This window comes from Labrus mixtus, chromosome 8 (genome assembly GCF_963584025.1).
Source record: "Labrus mixtus chromosome 8, fLabMix1.1, whole genome shotgun sequence".
Classification (NCBI taxonomy): domain Eukaryota; kingdom Metazoa; phylum Chordata; class Actinopteri; order Labriformes; family Labridae; genus Labrus; species Labrus mixtus.
Window position 1 is genome coordinate 22,597,919 of NC_083619.1, and position 22,265 is coordinate 22,620,183.

General features: G+C 41.9%; 1 protein-coding gene across 15 annotated transcripts in view; it reads right to left on the reverse strand.

Annotated features, from left to right (window-relative positions):
• Positions 1-22,265, reverse strand: part of LOC132979424 (receptor-type tyrosine-protein phosphatase mu-like) — a 162,597-nt gene that overhangs the window by 12,239 nt on the left and 128,093 nt on the right. For 8 of the 15 annotated variants that reach the window (XM_061045200.1, XM_061045201.1, XM_061045208.1 and 5 more), the window contains 6 exons: positions 18,624-18,711; positions 17,556-17,632; positions 12,094-12,130; positions 11,247-11,315; positions 3,390-3,487; positions 951-1,067 (listed from right to left, as the gene is read on the reverse strand). In XM_061045200.1, coding sequence (XP_060901183.1) covers positions 951-1,067; positions 3,390-3,487; positions 11,247-11,315; positions 12,094-12,130; positions 17,556-17,632; positions 18,624-18,711 — 486 coding nt within the window. The remainder of the gene's footprint in view (positions 1-950; positions 1,068-3,389; positions 3,488-11,246; positions 11,316-12,093; positions 12,131-17,555; positions 17,633-18,623; positions 18,712-22,265) is intronic. The other 7 variants (XM_061045210.1, XM_061045211.1, XM_061045212.1 and 4 more) reach the window with 1 other exon arrangement.

A 22,265-nucleotide genomic window follows, 5' to 3' on the forward strand; every position in this document is an offset into this window, starting at 1 on the left:
CTTAACTTACTGTAGAACCGTTCAGTCATGTCTCCTCCATCTCTATGTTAGAGCTGTAATCTAGCTGTGGATCCATTATGTAAACAGAAGGTTTTGAGTTTTATTTAAGGGGAATTTATGGGAATTATAGGCGGATTTATAGCGTGTGGATATGGATTTGAGTTAAGTCAGAGTTAAACTGTTATAATATGATTGTAACCTGTATTTATAATGGCAAGAAAGGGCCTCACTGGTACCTGTTTATTTATTTATTTTAAACATGAACTGTGCATCAGTACCTTACAGTGCTGGAGTTTATGAGCTGCTATAAAACGAATGACTCTTTTTCCATGATCTGTTTCTGTTATATGTGCTTAAGGTTGCTTACTTTTTAAAAAGGCTCTTTGTCTGAATTTTTAATTAGCTCTAAAGCGTCTTGACTTTTAGTACCAGTAAGTGTTTGTAGAAAGTTTGAACAATCCTGGAGAATTTTGAGAGCTACACACACTTCTGCTTCCAAGTCCAAACAATCCACAACCTAATATTCTGAGAAAATACTGGAAACAAATCTAGAAACACATTTGTTATATGGAACCAACATAAAAAAAACAGCAGCACATGGTGTGGGGTTATTGGTGAAAATAACAGGAACTAAAAGAATTTGTCTCATTGTTGAGCAAAACTTGACATCTCATTCGGCAACGAGTTCTATCGCTCTGCCCTTGATGAGTTGTTTGTATGAAGGGAACTTTTAGCCTCAGACTCTTTTTTTTTTTACACAATAGCACGGAAACTTTTTAAGATGAGTCTCTCCTGAACGACTTTGCAAGTACTCTCAAGGTGCTTATGAGCAAAGCACACAAGCCAGAACTTCTTCATGCAAACTGTTGGGCGGCCAGAGGTTGAGGTCTAGTATCTACTGCGCGTCTCTCTGAAGGAGCACGAGTGCTGCTGGAGGTGAAAAAGTTTACCTTCTCTACAGCAAAGGTCCTGATGACGTACTCGGAGAGCAGCTCAGTCTCTATCAGCGTCACCTTGATGTCTCTGTAGATCTCGGTGTCATCGGGCCAGTACTTACAGCACTTCACCTGAGAGTGACAAAGACAAGTGTTTTATAACAGTGTGCACACACTCTGTGTGCTAACTGCAATGCATTCACATTTGCACACACTTTACAAATGCTGTTTTTCACGGCACACAGGCTCATAAATTATTTCAATGTCTGCCAGGCCATCTTATTCTCCAATAAAGATAATTGTCACATAACATTACCTCGCATTTTAGTTTCTGAAGCATTTCTTTCAAGTCAAAATGAGATTTGCTTCGTATTACTTTCGACCCCCGGTCAAGGATCTGCTGTAAATTGGAAATCTTATGTATCGACGGAGAGCTCATTCTCACATTATTGCTTTTTCATTCTTATGTCGATAAAGTGAAAATGAGTCTAAAGGTGGACTACAGAAGTGTGGAAGAGAGAAGGAGAGGTACAGAGGGGGGTGCGAGGTTTGTCCACCTTAAATTATCAAACCATATCCAGGGTGAAGAAAAGGACTAAACATTAAAAAATAAAGAACTACAATTTGATAAGGTGGATATAATGACAATCCAATAAAGATATGAAATAATAAACCCTCTGCTGTTTAAAAGAGATTTCCCCACAGAAATCTAAAAGACCCCAGTGGAAATATTACTTGTATTAGGTATCATATGAGTGTAAAATCATCCCCCCCTCCTCCTCCTTCCCCCCCCTGTTCAATTAAACTGTTGATACTGAGGGAGTCAGGCTGGTAATAGAGATTGAGATCAGGGAGGTATATCAGAGAATGATAATTTTTGATGAGGGATAAATGCAACATCAGCCACAACTAGATTCAATTTTCATTTCTGGAGTCGTCTGTGTGCTGATTAGGACTGAAATGAGATTTTGGTTTGTGGAGTGGCACAGACAGCGGGGGGACTTTCAGGTCCGTCTCTCTGACACCCCTGATGACTAATCCCCGATGACAATCACAAATCCACCGTCCGCTTCCAGCCAGATTGAATTAGGCAAAAGCCATTACCTTATTAGATCTGTGTGAATCAGGCGCCTGGTTTGGGGGAATTAGCCTTTGGGCTAAATTATGCCAGCGTACTCACAGATGTTCATTTTTTGTGTCGGTGCACTTGTGACTGTGCGACTGTGTGTACATGGAGAGCGAGGAGAAGCAGCACATGCAGCCTCACCTCATCACACACCTCAGCACACTATCTTCCAAACCAAATCTCTCATACATCAAAGTACGCCGAGCGCCGCCCCGGTGAGGGAAACTAGCGGGACGGAGTCTGTGTATGCGTGTGCCAGGATTTCCCAGAGTTCATCAGCAACTGTGCCGAGCAGATGGCCCGCTGTGATATGGCGGAGTGATTTTATGGGGGCCCTCTACGGAGCCACCGTCACTGTGACCAACTGTGCTTGCCGCCCGCCATTGGACAAGGATCATATAACAGACGGTTTGGGGGCCTGGGCCCACCGAGGACGGCCCCAGCAGCTAAGCAGGTGTGGAGAAGGTGCAGGGCGGGGCGGGGCTGGGCTCAGCTACAGTAAAGGAACAGCCTAATGAGGTACCAGGAGATGAGCCCATGAATCATTATCAGCTCTGCTACATTTAAGCCTCACCAAAAAATGCATATCAGCGGAATCAAGGTGTGCCTGTGTTTGAGGGGCTTTCAGCGAGAATGTGTTTAAAATTCTAGGGAGGAAAATCCCCTGGCAGCCAAGGCATTACACTGTACGTAAAGACCTTCATTTTCTCTTGATTATAACCTAACCAGGAGGAACTACAGTGTGAGTTAAGTGGAACAAATTAGGACTGAAGTAGAGCCCTGGTTCCCCCCCCCTCTTATCCTGTAGTGAACAAAGAGAAAGTCAAGGCTCTACCATTAGTTTGAACATTATGAACCATCCTCGCCACTCAATAACAGTCCCCTTTTTGTCCAATGAGGACAACATTAAGAGGTGTTTCTGCTCTGAGGAGCCTGGTAGGAGCTGGCGGCTACAGCAGAGTATAATCTCCTGTTATAGAGCCACTCAGATGAAACAGTAGTCAGTTGCCTGGATGCCTCGCCGGTAATGAAGGCCATCAATCAGTTTCTTCTCACTTCTCTCTGATCACATAGATGGAAAAAGAGCCGCAGGCACGAGTCACACACCTTACTAACGCGCAGACACACACACACACACACACACACACACACACACATACACACAGAAACATCTGGGCACTGATGTTCAAAGTCAAACAAAAAAAAAAAAAAAAAGAGAGAGAGATGGCTCCGTTTGCCTTGAGATACAATCAGGCTGTCAGCCGGCTGGGGGCAAGGTAATCTTATTTGAGATCTGCGGTTTGATTGAACATGTAATTAATACCCACCCTGCCCACTTCCACCAGGTTGGTCACCATGACGATAGCCGCAGTGTTCTCCTGCCAGACCATCCTCCAGAAGTCGAAGACCGTCTCCTGCATGGGGCCTTACAGAGTGAGAGAACAGAGAGGTCATTTTAACAACAAAACAACATGTGATAAAAATGTATAACAAAAATCTTAGCAGACAGACTTTTTGATTGGGGGGGGGGGGGGGGGGGGGGTTGGGGGGGGGGGGGGGGGGCAGCTGGTGCATTGACTTATGCAGGGGTGGCCCAAAGTTTATGTGCACACAGACACAAATGAAAAGCGTGTCTTTACCCTGTCTGTCTCCACTGATCAAATCTACTTTAACAACCAACATTAAAGTATCTAAGAGATTTGATATACTTGTAATAGTGAATATATGTTTAACTTTATAAGGTAACAAGACAGAGTGGCAATATAAACATCTTTGTATCTTAAAAAAAAGGGACAAAAGACACAATTTAAAGTACTAACAAAAGGAAAGACACCACACTGACATGCAAAGACGGCTACCAGCAGCCTGTCGGAACATAGCCATGTAGTTGTTTTTCAACATAAGTTCTGCTTTTTACAAATCAAATGGTTCAGGGTCTTGGAGTGCCCCCTTGGATTCCCAACCAGATGTCAAGGGTAGCACAGGTCACCTCTAAATCCCCTCCTGAATCTGAGAAGTATTTTGCAAACACTGCTTTGGGAAACTGTCAATTCAATATTTAAAGTCTTGTTATGAGGCAGAAAGGAAGACATTTTTTCTTTGGGTGGGGATTGGGGTGGGGTTGTTAGTTTCATTTAATTGCAAAGAAATTGGTAAGTTAAAACAATTAGTCTATTTTTGATGGTAATACTTAGATATGTCATAGTAGAGGATTTATAACAGAGTTAAACTGCATTGTTAAGCTTCAATGTCATTTCTAAGACTAAAATCACCACATCACTCCAAGTATCCAAGTCTCATATTTTACATTTTACATTTAGCAGAAAAGCTATATGGGATATAAAGGACAATAACAAGAAGTGCATGTCATGTTCCACCTCTCCCAGATCACACAGAGAAAATACACTGAAACAAAGCTAGCTGTCATTTGTGCGCTTCACTCCTTTGTAACAGTTTAACATCAGATTAAAAACCAAAGACATTCATATGCTGCTATAGTAGCCTCCACTCTGCTGAGAGGACTTTCCAGATTAGACCTGACTCTCAGTTGGTGTTATGAGGTTAAGTCAGGACTCTGTGCCGGTCAGTCAACTTTCTCAATCTTAGAGGATCATTTTATGCATCTTACTTTAAGCACAGGATCCCTGTACATGATGAGAAAGTAAAGGCCCTTAAGCTAAGTGTTGTGACTTATTTGGACGTAAACCATTATCTTAGTAATCACTGTGTGCTGAAGAATTAACATTTGAGTGACTTAAGTTAAAAGCCGTTGTTCAAAAAGTGCCTGGATCAAAACTAATGACGGCAGGTCAGGATGTTCATTTATTTCTCCGTCATCTTTTAATCAATAATAATCAATTTACTACCTTCTTTGTGACTTCAATGCACTAAATGAAATGAAAATCACAATATTCACTGCTTGCATTATTTACTGTTTTCTGTGTAAGTGTGTTCTGTAGCTAGGTGTTTTGTGACGGTAACGTCATGCCAGTAAAGCTTCTGTCGCCGTCTCTCGCAGCAGACAGAGGAGCAGATCAACTTAGACACAATCAAAACACAGGGGATTTGAAGGTATTACAGTCCTACAGCAACAATGCAGTTTATGGAGCATTTTCTCCTCCGTTTTCTCCCCTCGTTTTGAGCATCATAAAACATTGCAAATCTGATTTATTTATAGAGCTTCTACAACATGCTGCAAAGTGCTTACTCCTCAGCAGAGGGCCTGAATACAAACGGAAACAAGGGAGTCGGAATAAATCAAAAATGTAAAGATGAGGCTGAAGCCTGTGTGTGTATTTGTGTGTGTGTGTGTGTGTGTGTGTGTGCGTGTTTGTGTGCGTGTTTGTGTGCGTGTTTGTGTGCGTGTGTGTGTGTCAAAGTTCAAAGTAATTAGCACCAAACCTCATCTGCTCTACACCGACCTCTCCACAAAAGCAGACCTGCAAGTGTCTGCTGAACATCAGAATAAATGAGCAGAGCAACTGAACGCCTCCGATATTTAAAACTTCACTGAGCAATAATTGTGGATTGGTAGGAATTTAATTATTATTCTCGTTAATTAAAAATATTAATATTAGTTTTAATCAAGCACCAAGTGGAAAAAAAAATACTTCTGACAAATTAATTAGTGAATGCAAATCTCTGCAGTTGTGCATTCTCCTGCGTTGGCCCAAATTACCTGGAGACAAGACAAATTATGCAGACACACTCAAGAGACACCGGCTACACAACACAGCACAGTCAGAGATTTCACTGTTGGTGTTTATCTGAGTCGTCATCTGTCTGTTCGGTGAATTAAATAACATTAAGGCCCTTGAAAAATATCAAAGAGCAGGTCATGTGAAACAGCTGAGTCACTGCAATGAGTTACTTTGCTTTTGGCTGAAAATATTTCAGTGTTATTCAGTTTAGATGTGATGTGTTTGTAACGCCATGTTTATGTCTATTCACATTTATTAACGTTATGTAATTTCATTCAAATAAAATAGCTGCGAGTCACTTTAGTTGATGTAAAAAATGTGATGACATCATTCTCAACTCTTTGTAATCTGTTGTTTTCCCCAGAAAAAAAGGTCACCACATGAACCAGACTGTTACCTTGAATTTAAATAAAGATTCAACACATTTGGATGAAAGGAAATACACAGCTTAAAGATGCACTATGTAGATTTGGTGGTGACATTTTAAAGTTGGAGAGGAGAAACAAGTGTCTACTATATTTTCTGAACTAAATACACAAACTTTATCCAAAGAAAAAATGGTTCCCTGGAACGCTGTTTGGAGCTAAAAAGCTACCAGGAGAGTTACGGTTTCACATTTGCGGGCCCCCCACTATAACTTCTCGCAGAGCATTTTATCTTCAAACAGTGTGCAGGGACCACATTTTCCTCTGAGGACAGTTTGTGTATTGAGTTGTGAAAATATACCACATAATCTGTGAATCTTTTTCTCCAACTTTAACATTTCTCTACCAAAACTCCATAGTGCACCTTTAACAAAACATACAACAATCGTTAATAAGCATTTAGTGCTGATCAAATCTTTTTTAGATTCCTATGTTGTATGAGGTATTTGTACATTTATTTGTTTCTCATTTTAATAATAACCGAGCTGAACAAAAAGTCGGGGTGTATATATATTATATATTGAGAAAACGATCAGCCCTTCACTTTTCTGTCATTTTGTTGCAGCAACACTTCGGCACATTGCATGAATATGTGTTTCTTCACCGTCACGCTGATCCGCATCTCCTGTGGCCAATATGCTTACTATTTACAAGTGCCTCATGCCCCACCCCACTTCTAAACCAAACTATCCCTTTAAGGCTTTAGGGGAATCTCATAGGGAAGTTGTTAGTATGCATATTGTTTAATGGCAATATTCCCAGTTCAGAAGCAGCTGGAAACCATTGTTTTTTTCTCTATCCGTATCTCCATCAAATCAAACTTAAATCAAAGTGAGCCCTCCCTCAAAACGAATAAAATACAGCTTTTATTGCAAATAAACTGTAGACAATGCTTTGATAAGTTATAGGGGAGGCTATTAGACACCAGTTGGCGACGCTCCAGCATCCTTCTCTGTTATTGTTGTGTTTGTGTTTGCTTCCTTCTTCTGCGACAACTTAATTTCCCTCAGGGCATCAACAAAGTGTCATCACCATTTTAATCACTTGATTGATCAAGCCATGTTTCATTTGCTGTCTGCGCTTCTCAAACACTTCCTGACAGTCTCTGTTCTCAAGCACCGTGTCCTCGTGTGATGTTGTTTCAATCACTTCCATTTTCCTCAAACTCTGCAATAAAATTTCGGGAGACTTTTTTGCTGCGAAAAGATAAATGATTCAAAATGAACCATCATCTCCACAATCACGTTTCTGCTGCCAGCCTGTTCATGGTTCTCGCCTCGAAAAAAAACAAGAACATTTTGCAGAGTGTAATGATTGTTTTGGTTTTTAGAAGAATTGAGATTTGAACTTTTGCTGATTTTTTTCCCCATCCCAATTGGATATCTAGAAATTTGGAGGAAAGCTCTTGAATTCCCTCCATCTGTATTCCCACATTTCCTCTGCCTTGCATTAGGTAGTTAGTCTCGATTTTAGCTGTAGGACCTCAATCTCCAATTCCAGTCACTACCAGCCTTTCCAATAACTACCCAACCTGATTGAACCGCCCACTCTGCTACCTCCCACACTCGTCCCCGAGGGAGGATACACACTGCGGAGAAGTTTGGGAGAGGGAGACTGAGAAGCAGGACAGCTGGTGTGTAGGACTTCAGTAACACAATAACACTTGGCATTATATGGTAAATCATCCAATGGGAGGCCCCTGCCAGGCTTCAGCAAGCCAATTTATGTCTCTATATGCAGGCAGAGATAGAGAATAGGTGAGGAGGAGACGCTGGGTGAAGCTGAACTTCATGACAGTAATAAAGGAAGTAAGAAAGGCTCTTGATGAATAGGTGTATAAGAACAAAAAGATCCAGGACAATTTCACAGCTTTAAATTGGAAGAGGCGGAAAGTCTCCAAAGTTTTGCAGAACTTTTTTGGTGACAGTTAGATGGAAGTTGGATTTCTTTCAAAGGCTTATTTTTTTTGTTGCTACCAATTTTTACTGAAAAGTAGATGGATTTGAAGTGTGTTAGAATCTAAAAGTTGCCATGTTTCATAATGTAAGTTGACCCTGATAACCGCAGATAGTAAATCGTTTTTTTTTGTGTGGCATATTTAAAACTCAAATAATATCACAAGTAATAAAAAGCAAAGACAAAGCTCAAACACATGCTGAAAAACATCATTGGGTTCTTAGGCTGGGCAGTGACAACTATTACTTTTAGATGGAGCTTCATGCATCAACTCATTCTTTACATACATCTGTTGCAACTTTGCCATTTTTGGATTTACATTTTTTTATGGATTAAACAAAAAAAGATAAACTGTGCGTGGCTTTAAAAACCTTACAGCTAGCTGTTTCCCCCTGTTTCAAGTCATATGTGCAGCTAAACTATTCTCCTGCAGCCTATGATTCATAGTCGGTGCAAAGACTAAAAAAGAACTCAGAAAATCACAAATTCTCTCTTTAAACCACAGAAAGCCACTTTAAGAAAAGTATTTTCACAATCCAAACTCAAACTTCGGCCAGTTTTTATCAAGAGTCAAAATAAACTCTAATAGGGGCGCTGGTGGCCTAGTGGTCAGCTTGCGCACCCAATGTACAGAGACTACAGTCCTCAAAAGTCAAATTGCAGGTTAAAATCCGACCTGTGGCTCCTTTGCTGCATGTCATCCCCCACTCTTTCTCTCCCTGATTTCTGACGCTATCCACTGTCCTGTCTCCTGCTTCTGATTGGTAGCAGTATAGGTCATAAGCTCCGCCTCCTCCTGCAGTGTTATTTACAAGATTAGCATATAAGAGGGAAAGGGAGAGAAAACAAGAGTCATTCAGCTTTCTATAAGAGGGGATTGTCTGCATTGAAACAAGAATCTGTTCTGCTGTGGACTGTAGCAACATGTGGAATCTTTGCCGTATCAGTTAGCACAATATGTCAGCTCCCGTAGAGGGGTATTTTGGCTTCATTTTTGTACAACAGGAAGAAATAGAGACACCTGTCCATATTTATACACAGTCAATGTTCCATACTAAGAAAAGGATGCCTTAAAAGTAAAATGAACATGTGTGGATCTTAAAGGGCCCTCTAATAGATCCTCTGGATTAAGAGCCCAACAAAGAGAGAATTCTCACACTCCTAAAGACTTTACCTACCATGCATGTTAGATGAAAAATTTTTTGGATAGCCCACTCGAGGGATGGGAGTATCTATGGGGGCATGCTTGGAGCCTAGTTGGAGAAGTTTGTAGGAGGCACTTCACAGAGGAAGAACACCAGCAGAAGCTTCACTTCCAGCTGTCAGAGAGCTAATGCTGCTGCAGCAGACGCTGTGTTTGGGGACGAGGCCTGTTCCTCCTCAGAAGCAAAGAGTATGACAGCTGCAGAAATCCCCCAGCCAGGTACGCTGCAAAACTCCTGATCACAAGCACACACACACTCCCAGACAAACACCCAGGCTACGCTTCCCCTCTTTAGTCCATTAATATTACATGAAGCAGATCTGCCATAATATACACTCACTTATCATTGATTTGCTCTCTCTCTCTCTCTCCTCTCTCTCTGTCTCTCTCCCCTCAACCCCCGTTGGGCTTTGAGATGTTAACCTGTAAATATTAAAACTTGTGCACTGCTGGTGACATTTGGTGCTTGTGAAGGTGGGGAGGGGGGGGGGGGGGGGGGGGGGGGGGGAGCGGAGAGGACCAGAGGGGGAAGCTTGATGAAATTGAACCCTTTCCTGCATCATGAATATTTTGCACAGCACCAGGAGGATTCTGGGACTTATCAGAGCTGTTTGTACCCCGGCTTCAGAGCAGTTCACCGTCTCCGCCAGGAAGAAGCTCATGTCCGACCATCAGACATGAAAAAAAAAAAAAGGGACAGAGGCGAGGCGGTGAACTGGGAAAGCGGAGTTGAGCCGCATGCACGCGCTCAATCTGTTAAGTATGTGAGCTGCAGTTGACGTTGGTAAGCGAAAGTCAGTTGTAGCGTTGCTGCAGCAAGAAAAAAAAAAAAAAGCCCTGGATGAGGGAATGACCTACATAATGAGGAGGGGAGCTTGGGTGATGAGGCTTTTATGGAGTGACAGCTGTTCTACCTGCCGTTGTCACCTTGACAGAGCAAAGGGACTCATCAAAAAAAACCAAACTAATGAGTGTCATTGTTCTTTATAGCATAAGAGAACAGGGACAACGTTATCCCACATGTCTGCCATATTGAGCACACCCTCAACCGCCCCCACAGCCAATTTATGACAAAGATTTTTTTAGCTTATCCAGCACTATTTCGGATAAAGTATCATCATTTTCTGAACCGCCACCGCCGCTGGTCCCAGTGGACTCGAGCGGGAAGTGTCACTCACCGAAAAAACTTTCACTGGGGGGGGAAAAAAAACGAGACTACTCCCTCATTTTTAAGCAACTGTGCCAATGCCCAGGTGCTCTTTTCAGGTGCTACAGTATGCACTTTGTTAGACTGAGAGAGACAGGTCTGTGTCTGGCTCTCCTATCATCTCGGGCTGCTCTTTGCCTCAGTGTCAGCAGACTGAGCCTTCCTTCCTGTCAGTCTGCCGGAGCTGATGATGAATTATAAAAGGGGCCTGCTCTCCCAGAGAATACAGATGTTTCCACACGCGCACGCGCACACACACACACACACACACACACACACACACACACACACACACCTCTTGTTCGTACTGGATGGCTCTACACAGTGAAAAGCCTTATCGTGCTTGCGATACAGTCGATGGAGAACGAGGACTTATTATGCAAGCTCAATGAGAAAACAGGGACTAATTAGCTTGAATGGAAACACGCTCGGCATTTCCAGCTTTTCATCTTAGAGAGGGGTTTCTGTTTGCAGCGTTTCTTTGACTGCTGATCTACATGTGCATATTTTTAAATAAAATATGGAATTCTCTTAATGACTGTAACACAAGTTTAGAAGTCATAATAATCCAGCAGAAATCCTCTCAGAGGTTAAAGAGGCTTGTTTTTGTGAACTGAAAGCCCACAGGAGAGAGAGTCGGCACATGACAGACGGCTTGGTTTGAAATGTTTGACTCAGTGGTCAGTACGTACCAGGTGCTGTGCACACAGGGGCACAGATAGACTGAACGGCCCGCTGCCTGATTGGTATGCCATCTCTTTCTAAAGTAAGAGCAAACAGAGGGTTGTTTTTAATTGAGACACTGAGGAAGAGAGGCAATGCACTAATAAACAGGTAATTATGCAACTCCCAGCTCCGCCAAAGCAGATTGTGAATCCATTAAGGCCTCTTCGCAAAAAAAAAAAAAAAAACGCCTCTCCTATTTTTTTTTCTCTTCTCCACTGATTTTTTTTTTTCTCCCCCTCCTCTAAAGTGGTACGCAAAATCCCCATGCATGCACCCAGCCCTGTTGTGTAGGAGACAGGCTCTCGACGCAGAATTCATAACAATTAACCATCAATCAGACTTAACCTCTGGGGTCACAGTAAGTGCTCCTCGCCCTGCGAATCTGCCGGCCAGATTAACACAGCGACAAAATGTGCCTGTACATGTCAGCTAATCCATTTATTTATTCAGCCTCCTCCCAGACTGCCTGATTAATCGCTCCCACACCACTGATGGAGAGAGAGGAGTGAGAGAGAGAGAGAGAGAGAGAGAACGTGCTGCTCAGTGCGCTCAGAGGTCCGTAAGTGTGTGTGTGTGTGTGTGTGTGTGTGTGTGTTCACTGAGCGGTAGCAGATTCCCCTAACACACACTTGACTGAGCATCAAAGCGTAGTTTGCAGGAGCGTATGTAAACAACGATGGGGATGTTCAGAGAGATATTCGCGAACACCTGCACACATCCATCTCTCGGAACAAACAGACAGGCTTAAATTCTCACCGCCCACACATTCAGACCCAGAGTGCCTTGCAATTTTAAGAAAGTTTGTATTCTTACCTTGAGTGGCGATGTAGTGATTTGGCCTGTGGTAGCCCTGAAAAACAGAAAGAGAAGTGGGAGAGGGGAAATGAGATTCACCTCACTTTTGTTCCTCTCGTTGAAAAAAAAAAAAAAAAAAAAAAAAAATGTGAGCGAGGCCATTTCACTCTGGAGGAAACATTCTGCGTCTTTGATGTTTAATCTTTTTTTTTTCTGACAGGTTGTTCAGGTTTATATCTAAGTCCCATCTTTCAAACAGCACGTTTTAGAAACATCACTGAATAGAAACAGATTTTATCCGTGTTGAAAAGACTCTAGAAGTTTGGCCCTGAAGCAGCTAAAGTTCTCATATCATGTCAAAGTTCAAGATCTCAAAACATCTGAGAGAAAGCCATCGTTTACAACTATCCAGGAAAACAGCTCGTTTCGATTTTAAGGTTATTTCAAAGGCCGATTAGGCGTGGATAATCACATTTTTATTAACATCATGCTGGCTCTCATCTATTGCACTAAACATACATTTTAGATAGATAGACAGGCGCTACTGTCATTGTATTTAATAAGATAACAAAAGCAAAGCAGCAAAGCATCTTGGTCATACATAAAAATATATTCATAGTTATGTGCATACAATAAAAGGTTGCGCTAGATTAAAAGAAAGGCAGTTTAGTTTGAGTCAGCTGAATCAGAAAAAGAAGCAAAATCCCTGTTATAGCAAAATATTTATTTCAATTAGTCAATGAAATGTGAGTTTGAAAATGAACCGTTTTCCTTTTCATAGTTAGCGGTTAGCATACAAATGAAACGTTAGATGAGATGCCCTTATTTTTTCTCAAAGCTACGATTGCAATGCTAACTGAGAAAGACTAGCCATTTAATTATAAAACTCAACCCTGTGCGCTAACGCTTAGCACCCGCTGTGACCTAAAATAGATCAACAACAGCCTTTACTCTTACATGCAAAAAGACTACACAAAAGACAGCTGTGGTCACTCTCACGATGGGCGGAGCTAATGCTCAGTGCAAAGAGCTGAATAGCTGCAGTGTGATGATTCTTCGATTTGGTTTGGGAAATAAGTGTTTCATTTTCTTGATAACTACACCCAACCCAAAACCAAATTCAGAATACTTGCAGACACTTAAATGTCATGATTTCATATTTTGTTATACTTGATTCACAAGACTCTAAGTCCCAACATCAGAAAGCTATTGAGGATAAAGATTAAACAGCTGTCTTTCTTTCTAATTTGTCCTGTGTTACTGCAGCTGCATTTTTGCTTCTCCACAGTTCAAGTGTTGCATGTACGTCATTCAGCCAGTCGAACAGCTGTTTTCTAGTGAAAATCATTCAGTCCTGAGCATCTGACTGAGTGAGGTAACTGCACCGCTGAAAGCTGGTGATGGATGCTGCTGGATGCAGGATGCATAAACACTCTCCATCACACACTCTATATGCAGCACACCTCTGGAGTGAGCAGCCAAAGTGTTGATAATCCCCAAGATACAACTAACAGCACTGATCTTCACAATAGGCCCCCAGTCTCACGGATTACCCTAATCCCTTCAAGTTTTATTTGTCCAATTCCTTGTCTCCTCTCCAGAGATATGAGGCAGGAAACAAAACATAAGGACTTAAAGGCTCTTCGTAGGCCCTGCCTCCTCTTGATTGTCTCCCCCCCCCCTCCCCGTCAACCCCTCCACACACCCCTGCTGCTCTGCTTATCTCACTCATATTCAATTTAACTTGGACCGTGATTAACGCTCCTCCAATGAAGGGAGGAGAGACACAAAGGATATTTTCCTCACTCTCTCTCTCATCCACCGGGCTCTTTCAGCTATTCAACTGTCCTCCATTTTTAATGACTTCTTTATCTCTGGACTGAGGAGGAGATTTGTTTGTGCTTTCATGTAAGTTCTGTCAAGTAAAGTGGGGGCCCAGCACACTGTCGGATTAGAGGGGGAGAGACGGGAAGAAAGCAGGGCCCTGACAGTCACTGTCAGGTGAGTAGAGCTTACTATAAATGGACTCGCTCCTTTTTAGACACACGTTACATTAGGTACATAAGAGCGTTTCTTCATGATCAACACAAAGAGATAAATGCAGCTACGTCCGTGTGGGAATTATTAATTGAACATTCTTTGTTTCCAGGGTTGTGTAAATTACTAAAGGAGAATTAAATGTGTGCTATTCTCTCTGTATTTTGCTGCATTGCTCATTACAATGATCATTTATATTAATTCTTTCCAGCAACAGTGCCGCGCTCCATGTCTAAAATATGCAGCAAGAGATGTTCTTGCCTGTGGGCATGAATTTGTATTTTCAGTCTGAATATCATTAGATAGCCCACTTTTGCAAATCTGGGGTACAAACCCAATCACCTACAGAAATAAAGTAATAAACTACTTATTTACTTTTCCAAATACACTAAACAGAGACTAAATGCTACCTCTGTTGTGTTTATGTGCAATGATTTCTTTATGATCCAGAGAGTGTAACATCCTTCTACTACACAGAAGCCGGAGGGAATAAAAAGGCTGCATTATTAACGGGGTAAAAAAAAAAAAAGAACTAGCCTGCAGCCCCGGACCCTGAGGGGCCCCAAAAGCCTGCTATTTATTGGCTGTCAGGTGCGTTGTGGTAATTTTGTCGTTATTCTCAAGTTTTTGTGGGTATTCACAACTAGTGAACAGCATAAAGTAAAAGTGGAAGGGGCCTGAAGGTGGGTTCTGCATTGTTAGCACATCTGGAAGAGCAGTGGTTCCAAACCTGCCAGGCGAGAACACCCTAAGGGGTCACAGGAGAAACCCCGAGGATCATAACACAATGGGAGGCATGGGAAGGGAATTTTTCTTAATTCTTTTGTACTTTACTTTCGTTTCTCTTGTCTACATCTGGAAACTTGAAATTCCTTAATAAAGCAATGCGCGTATTAAAAATAACTGGTCCTTGGTTTAACTTCTTTGATCAGAGGTTTCAGGTAAAAACTGATTTAATGAAATGAATCACGAGTCAGGAGGTTAAAAACCCACTGTTGCAGTCAGATCATTTCTTCCTTTTTCGTCCTTTTATATATCAATGTGTAAAGGTTATGTCTAACCAACAGAGGGTCAATAGGAGTCAACAAGTAATACAGCCATGGGGAGGGGGTCCGGGTGGATGGTTTGTGTTCTCCGTCCCCAAATTGAGTTGGTTTAAGAGTTCTGCAAGGACCAAAGGTGATATGCAGATGTGTTTAAAGGCGGCATGATCTGTCTAGGTATTCAAGACAATACAGTTTCCATTTATTCAATGGTAAAAGGACTGCAGGACAAAACAAGTGCTACCTGAAAGACTTGGTTTCAAACTCTGTTCACTGATCTACAGTGAATTAGCCCGGCATACCTCATTGTACTCCATGTGCAGAAAAACAAAACTCTGCAGACAAAGAGCTGTTTCTCTGTGCGTTTACTCCCTCCTTAACGCTTATGAAAATACTCGATCAGCTGCAGAGAAAAGAAACATACCCAACTGGCTCTGCTTACTCGCACATGACTCCAAATAATCGGCAGCATAATGGAGTACAATAACAAACACTGTGGGAAATGTTCTACACATAAGAGTTTATTGGGCAGGACAAGCTTCTAGATGGGTTAAAAAGCTTTCTGAAGAGCAAAAACATCATTACCCATCTGCCTGCATTTCTACTAAGTACTTTTTCAGTGAAGCTGGCAGAGCGGTGGAAATCCTTTTCAATCAGGACCCTCTTTAATATGCGTATATTCTTATCTTATAATGGGGCCCTCTCTATTGTGAGAGTCTTCTCTGTAGCGGCCCCTTTATTTTCTCCACGGCATAATGGGCCATAAACTGAATAGCGGGAAAGGTAAATAATTTAAGCCCCCTGTATTTGCCGTGGGACACCTTGCATTATGAATTTATGTTTGAAGGCGTAACAAGAGATTACAAATTACCACATTAGAGGGGCGGGGGGGGGGGGGGGGGGGGGGGGCGGAGTGAGAGTTCTCTCCTGAGCAGAAAACCACTTAGGGAGTCAGGTACATCACCGAGCCATTACACACGGAGAGGAAGCATCTGCTCAAAGAGGCCAATGAACTGCTGCGATTGGTCACATCCTGCTACCAACACTGCTATCAACGGCAGACCAGGTCAGATCAGGAGCCTCTCCATTGTGCGAGCTAAGTGGGTTAAACCGGTTTTAAACGTGAGGCATGTCTCACGCCACTTTTTAATGACTTTTACTTACTGTAAAACTATATGCTAAGTAACTTAAGTGCATGTACGCTGTAAGTGCTGTGTGCAAGTACTCTCCTGTGGTACATTGAAAGCTCTTGAAAGAACTGCTGTGTGCAGTTTGAGTCAGTGCTCTTGCTCTTGTCCGTGAGAGTCTAGCAGCAGAGGAGAGGCCGTGAAGCAGGGCGAGACAGAAAAGCAGCTCTGCAATTTTTAAAGTCCACGTCCTTGATCGCCCAGAAAATGACAACAGCGGTTCCTTTCTTCAATCGCTTGAAATGACCAGACACGATAATGACAGTGACATAATTGTGCAAATAATAACAAGCCCTCACGCCGAAAACAACGTCAGCAGTTGTGAGTCTTCGTTATTATGCTACTAAACATCTTAGGGGAAAATCTGGCGCGGCTGATTAGTGTACAACCACTTTGACACTTGAGGCCCACGTTCAACTGCGTCTGCAACCCGTTGTCTCTTATAGTGTATACAACAGCTCCAAACGTAACCAAAGCTTTATCACAGAAGAAGAAGAGCAGCAGCGGGAAAATGTGACTATGAGTCATTTCTGTGACAGCAATACAGTGTGTCTCTAGTTCTTCTGTAATGAAGGTATGAGAGCTCTTGAATCTTTTCGTTTATGAACATTAAGCAACACGAGTCTAATAGCAGCCAGGGCTAAAAAAAAGAAAAACGTGTCTTCTTCTACAGTTTATTTCTGTTTCTGGCTCTGTACGCTCTCTTTGTGAAGCTGTATTTGTTTTTCAGTTTTTAAAACTTTGCTAATTAATCAGACGTAAAACTTTCTCTTTTTGATTTTCACAATGTGTTCGTTCTGTTTTCAAAGCAAAGTCCAAAACTATAACCTCAGTTTCCCCTGTGTGCTGGTTTGCCTTTTCTCTCTCCCAGCGCTGTCAGCCTCTGATCCTCATTCCTCTTAATATATCCAATGAATAGAGTGATACAGCAGCCCTCTTAAGTTGAACATAAAGGCGCTCTGTGTGTGTGTGTGTGTGTGTGAGTGTGTGTATCATCTCTGTCTGTTGTGTGTGTGTGTGTGAGTGTGTGTATCATCTCTGTCTGTTGTGTGTGTGTGTGTATGTGTGTGTGTGTACATGTGATGGGCAGGCAGTAGGGGATGCATTGTCCCTCAGGCCCCCCTGCGACGGCGGCACCAGCGCCCCCTCTCTCTACCCGAGAGGAAGCGCGGTGACCTTTGCGTTGGTGGCGCTGGCTGGTGTGTGTACTTACATCAACGTAATTTGCATTAATGTAATCGGAGCTCTGTTCCCCCTCCAGGGCCTGCAGCCTGACACGGGAGTGATCATCTGGAAGAGAGGCGGAGAGGAAGAAACCGGCGTTGAATTAATCATATTAACGAGGGCATCAAGAGAAGAAAAGGCGGAGAGGGACAGAGGGACAGACAGTAAAAACAGAGGACCGAGACACAAATGATACAAGACAGAGAGAGAGAGCGGTGAGGAAGGAGTGGAAGAAAAGGCCAGACTGACATCACACTGTGGCACGGATGAATATAAAGCTGGAGAAATGCAACATGCCTGATAGAAAGCACCAGCCATGTGAATGAGACTGACAAACACAATGATGCTGCTGTCTGTTTAAAACCTGATGATGTGAAATGGGATATTAGGTAGAAGAAAGTTGCATGACGTAAGACCTCTTAAAGTTGAAAACGTCTAAGTGAGAATGGAGTGACATGGCAATGCAGAAACTTTATAAAACAGTAGCCCGAAACACCGCAAACTTGAATTATGACAAACATTTACGATCTATGAATTTGCAAAATGGAAACGATGCGGCCTTGACTCCAGATTTTATTTTGCAAATTTCGCTAAGAGGAACACATTTTATTTGTATGTACATTGCTCCAATTATCAATATGACTCTAAAATAATCTAAAGAAAATCCTCAAAATTGGATGGCCACCCAATAACCATCCAATCAGCATTATTTGGCTAATCTGCATTACAGCTCAGCCCAACTGTGAATAACTCACATGAATTAATGGGGAAATCTTTTTCTACATTTTTTTCAAACACAGCTGAGGCTACATGTTATGCGCCATGTGCTGCAGGGCTGATTTCTCATAACTGAAAAGACACTGCAGGAAGATGAATATAAAAGTAGATTGGAAAGGTCAAAGCTGCTCTCGTTGGCTGATAATAAAACTCTGTTTGAGCAGCTTACAGTTATCCAGAGTCACAAGCCTGGCCAATAAATCAGCCTGAAGAATGGGACCGGCACACACACAAAAAAAAACAAACTCATGAGCGCTCAGGAGGTGCTTTGTATACACACATGCAATAATATTCCCATATCGGTTCTTCATGCGGTTCTCATCCTTCTTGGCAGAATCCCACGGTGCAGACTGTCCTTCAAAAAAGCTCTGAAAAGATAGAAAACAGAGAACAGAGAGGGGGGGGGAGGTAAAATATGGTGTTGTGTGAAAGCACTCTGAAAGACAACCAGGCTTAAGAACACAGTCTTCCTCTTTCTGCTCTACTAATAAAAAGAAAGGGAGCATTAGCAATAGAGGGATAGACATATTCACATCATTATTAGACATGATGGCGGATGGTGGTTCCTGGGGAGCTGTGTCAAACTGAGAGTGCCATTAGGGCAGGAGCGGCGGGTGTCACGCTCAAACTTCTCCCACTGCGCCGCCTTTGCCAGGCGGAGCCACCGCAACGGATGTCTGTCTGCCTTCGTCTGAAGGGCTCAATCAGCTCATCACGGGGAAAAAAATAAAGCCAGCTCATCGTCTGCAGATCAAAACTGCTCTACTTCAGATTACCCTCATGAAATATTTATCATCCCTCGCTTGGGGAGATTTCCATTCTGATGGCACACAAGGCACAATTAAGCCAAATTATGAAAATACATCTCCGCTGCCAGTCCACTGCTGTTCAGCAAGGGGGCGGCCAAGGCGGGAGAGGTTGGCTCCAAGCAGACGAGCCTGGACAGAAACATGATATATTTCTGTCTTTTTGATTGTCAGCTAATGCACATTTAAAAAGTCAGCAAATGCATTAGAATGCAGAGCCGCTGCAGGAAAACGATTCAAGAGCATTCATCGGAGGTTAAACAGATTGTTTCGAGGGTTCCTTTAGAGTCTGAGAGAGCGGCGCGCGTCGTCTTCAATCATCACTGTTCTACGACTTGATGGTTTCATTCATCTCAGTGCTACTGCAGGCAGCAGGCCGTTTGTCTAGCCAATAAAAGGTCTCACAGACACGGCACAAGGACGGATTCCCTGTATGAAGTCTTAAGGATTAGTGATTTCACTGAGAAACAGCTTTAATATGCTAAAAACATGTCCCATCCTTCCAGTGAAGATGGAAGTGTGTCACAGAGACGGATTGTGCGGGCCTCTCCTCCTGTGGCAGTACGTCTTGAGTAAATGCACAGGCCAATGTCGCTCTCTCTGTCACCCTGAAGGATAAAGGTCTAATATCAAGCATCTGGAGACAAATTATCTTCCAGCCAAAAGGCGTTACCTGCCAACTATATAATAGTTCTCTCTTAAACTGAATGACCCTGCCTGCCTCTGATGCTATGGGTATCATTCCTCAGCCTGTTTAGATGCTGAAAAACTTAATAATTGAATAAAGTAGTTGCATCCCCAGAGGAAGACACTATATCGAGGCCTTCATTTGAAAGGATATAAACCCATTCTGGGGATAATTAGCTTCCAAAAATTCATCAGACAGTGATTGAAAAACAATGGATGGCTCCACCTGTGAAAAGTATTTTGTAGCAAGAAGGTCGTTGTTCTACTTTAGTGCATCTGCAGGTACTTTTTCACACCGCTTAAATTATTCCCACTGGCCCAGATCCAACTTAGTATGTTTTTAATTACAGGCTTCCTGCTGCACTAGAGTCCCAGCACAGTTTGTCTGCCTTGTGCTGTTTCCTCGCCTGTAACCTCTTACAGTAAGTGACAAAAAGCATAGAACTTTCACGACATTCACTCTGGGAAAACCTACCGAGCGACAACAGAGTGCTCCACATACAGCATACAAAACATAAAATGACAATGGCACAAAGCGGCAGAGTCATTAAGTGAGCCGCTTCACTAAATCATAACCTGTGTCACTTGTGCATAAAGAGTTTCAGGATTCTCACAGTGAGGCTAGATGGAACGTATTTTAAATCACATAAAAAAACAAGCTGAAAACAAGTGAGGTTACAAGGACAGGATGACATTTCTAAAGCGGCTCAAACTTGTTTTCTGCTCACTCAAATTCTGTGTCAGCTTGAAGAAAAATCTGGACATGCAAATAATTTGCATCAAACATGGACCTGAATTTCCCCCAGGGGATGAATAAAGTATTTATCTATCTATCTATCTTTATAAAGCTTTGTCACAGAAAACAATGGAAGTTTGTGATTTTTTTTTTTTAAATGTCTGTTTCTCATGTCACTTTCCAATTACCAGTCTAACCATCAATGTGGTTCCAAATTATTCATAACACTGGGAATATGATGGTTTGGCGATGCAATAATGGAGCATGGTACATACTACCAGGGTTGAGTCATTGTTTGGTTTTGGTGACTCATCATTTTCTGCTCCTTGTTCTCGTCATCCTGAGGAGGCGGTGGTTATGCTTTTAGAAATCTTTATCAGGAAACGTCTCAATATTGTTGTTGACTTTCTATGGATCTTACACACTGTTTATTAAACGCTCCAATTCAATCGTTCTCTACTGTTTTAATTATGATGACCAAACTTGTGTCATTTTGTCATTTCAAATTCTGGTTCACATCTTGAACAATGTCATTTTTTTGAATGAATATTTAAAGATGGCAGGAATTAGAGACTCGCTTATTTTGACTGACGTAATAGCACAATACTGCTTTTTGTATACGCACATGACATGGTAACTGGCCCTGAATCAGTATTTATTTGCATTGTATCAAACAGTATTTGCCTGAGGCAGCATTGACAAATCCAAGATGGCTGCCAGCGTAGCAAATGTAGTATCATTACACTAGGCCTTCTTAAAGGGAGTATCTGCACTTGACTTCTGACAACTTCTACTTTTACTCCACTACATCTCCTAAAGAAATGTATACTTCCACTCTGATACATTTCCCAAGAAGCTTTGTTACTCTAACTCTAGGATCAGGATTTTGGATTTTCTTTAACTAAATACATGGGTTTAAGTGATGGAAATTGAAGTTTAAAACTGAGGATGGCAGTAACGAAACATCATGGATGCCTTTAAGAAGTAGAAAAAGTGGAGAAGAAGATGAAGAAGCAGCAAAGTAAAGCAAGTGCAACAACACTGGTACACTGCACTTCCAAGATAAAATATGTTTAACCTTGATACGTCTTGGGTCATATTTTAAACCCCATATTGCCATGGTAACAAGGTTTAAAACTTGATTTTCAGCAAAAGGTATTTTTAGGTTGTTCAGACTTTTTTTTAGGATGCTTAAAGTTAAAAAATCAAGTTCATTATACTCGAAAAACAACCACTTTCTTTCATAATTCCATCATTTACTACTTTCAAGTTTATAAGGGAACACAATCACAGTGACATCATGATGACTAGACATAGTGTTAAAGAGGAACATCACTTTTCAAGTATTTCACCATCAAACTGCTTTTACATTGCATACAGCAGCTTCTGTTGGTAAATGCCCTTTTCAGATTAGAAAATAAATGTGAGATGTTTGAATCCCACAGGGCTTTAAAAAAAATAATAGCCAACAAGCACCATCAATCAGGTTTGAAATTTCATCTACAAGTTGAAAATATTTCACAAATACCAAAGTACCAAAAGTATTGGCTTACCTCGTTTATCTGATCCAAAGTTAACGTACAGAATAACAAGAAGCATGGTTTGGAGAGAGATATAGTACAGTGTAAGTCAACAAGTTTAGAGGTGCACGAGGCTCCAATCTCATCATCAGAAATAAACGGTTAAAAAGGGC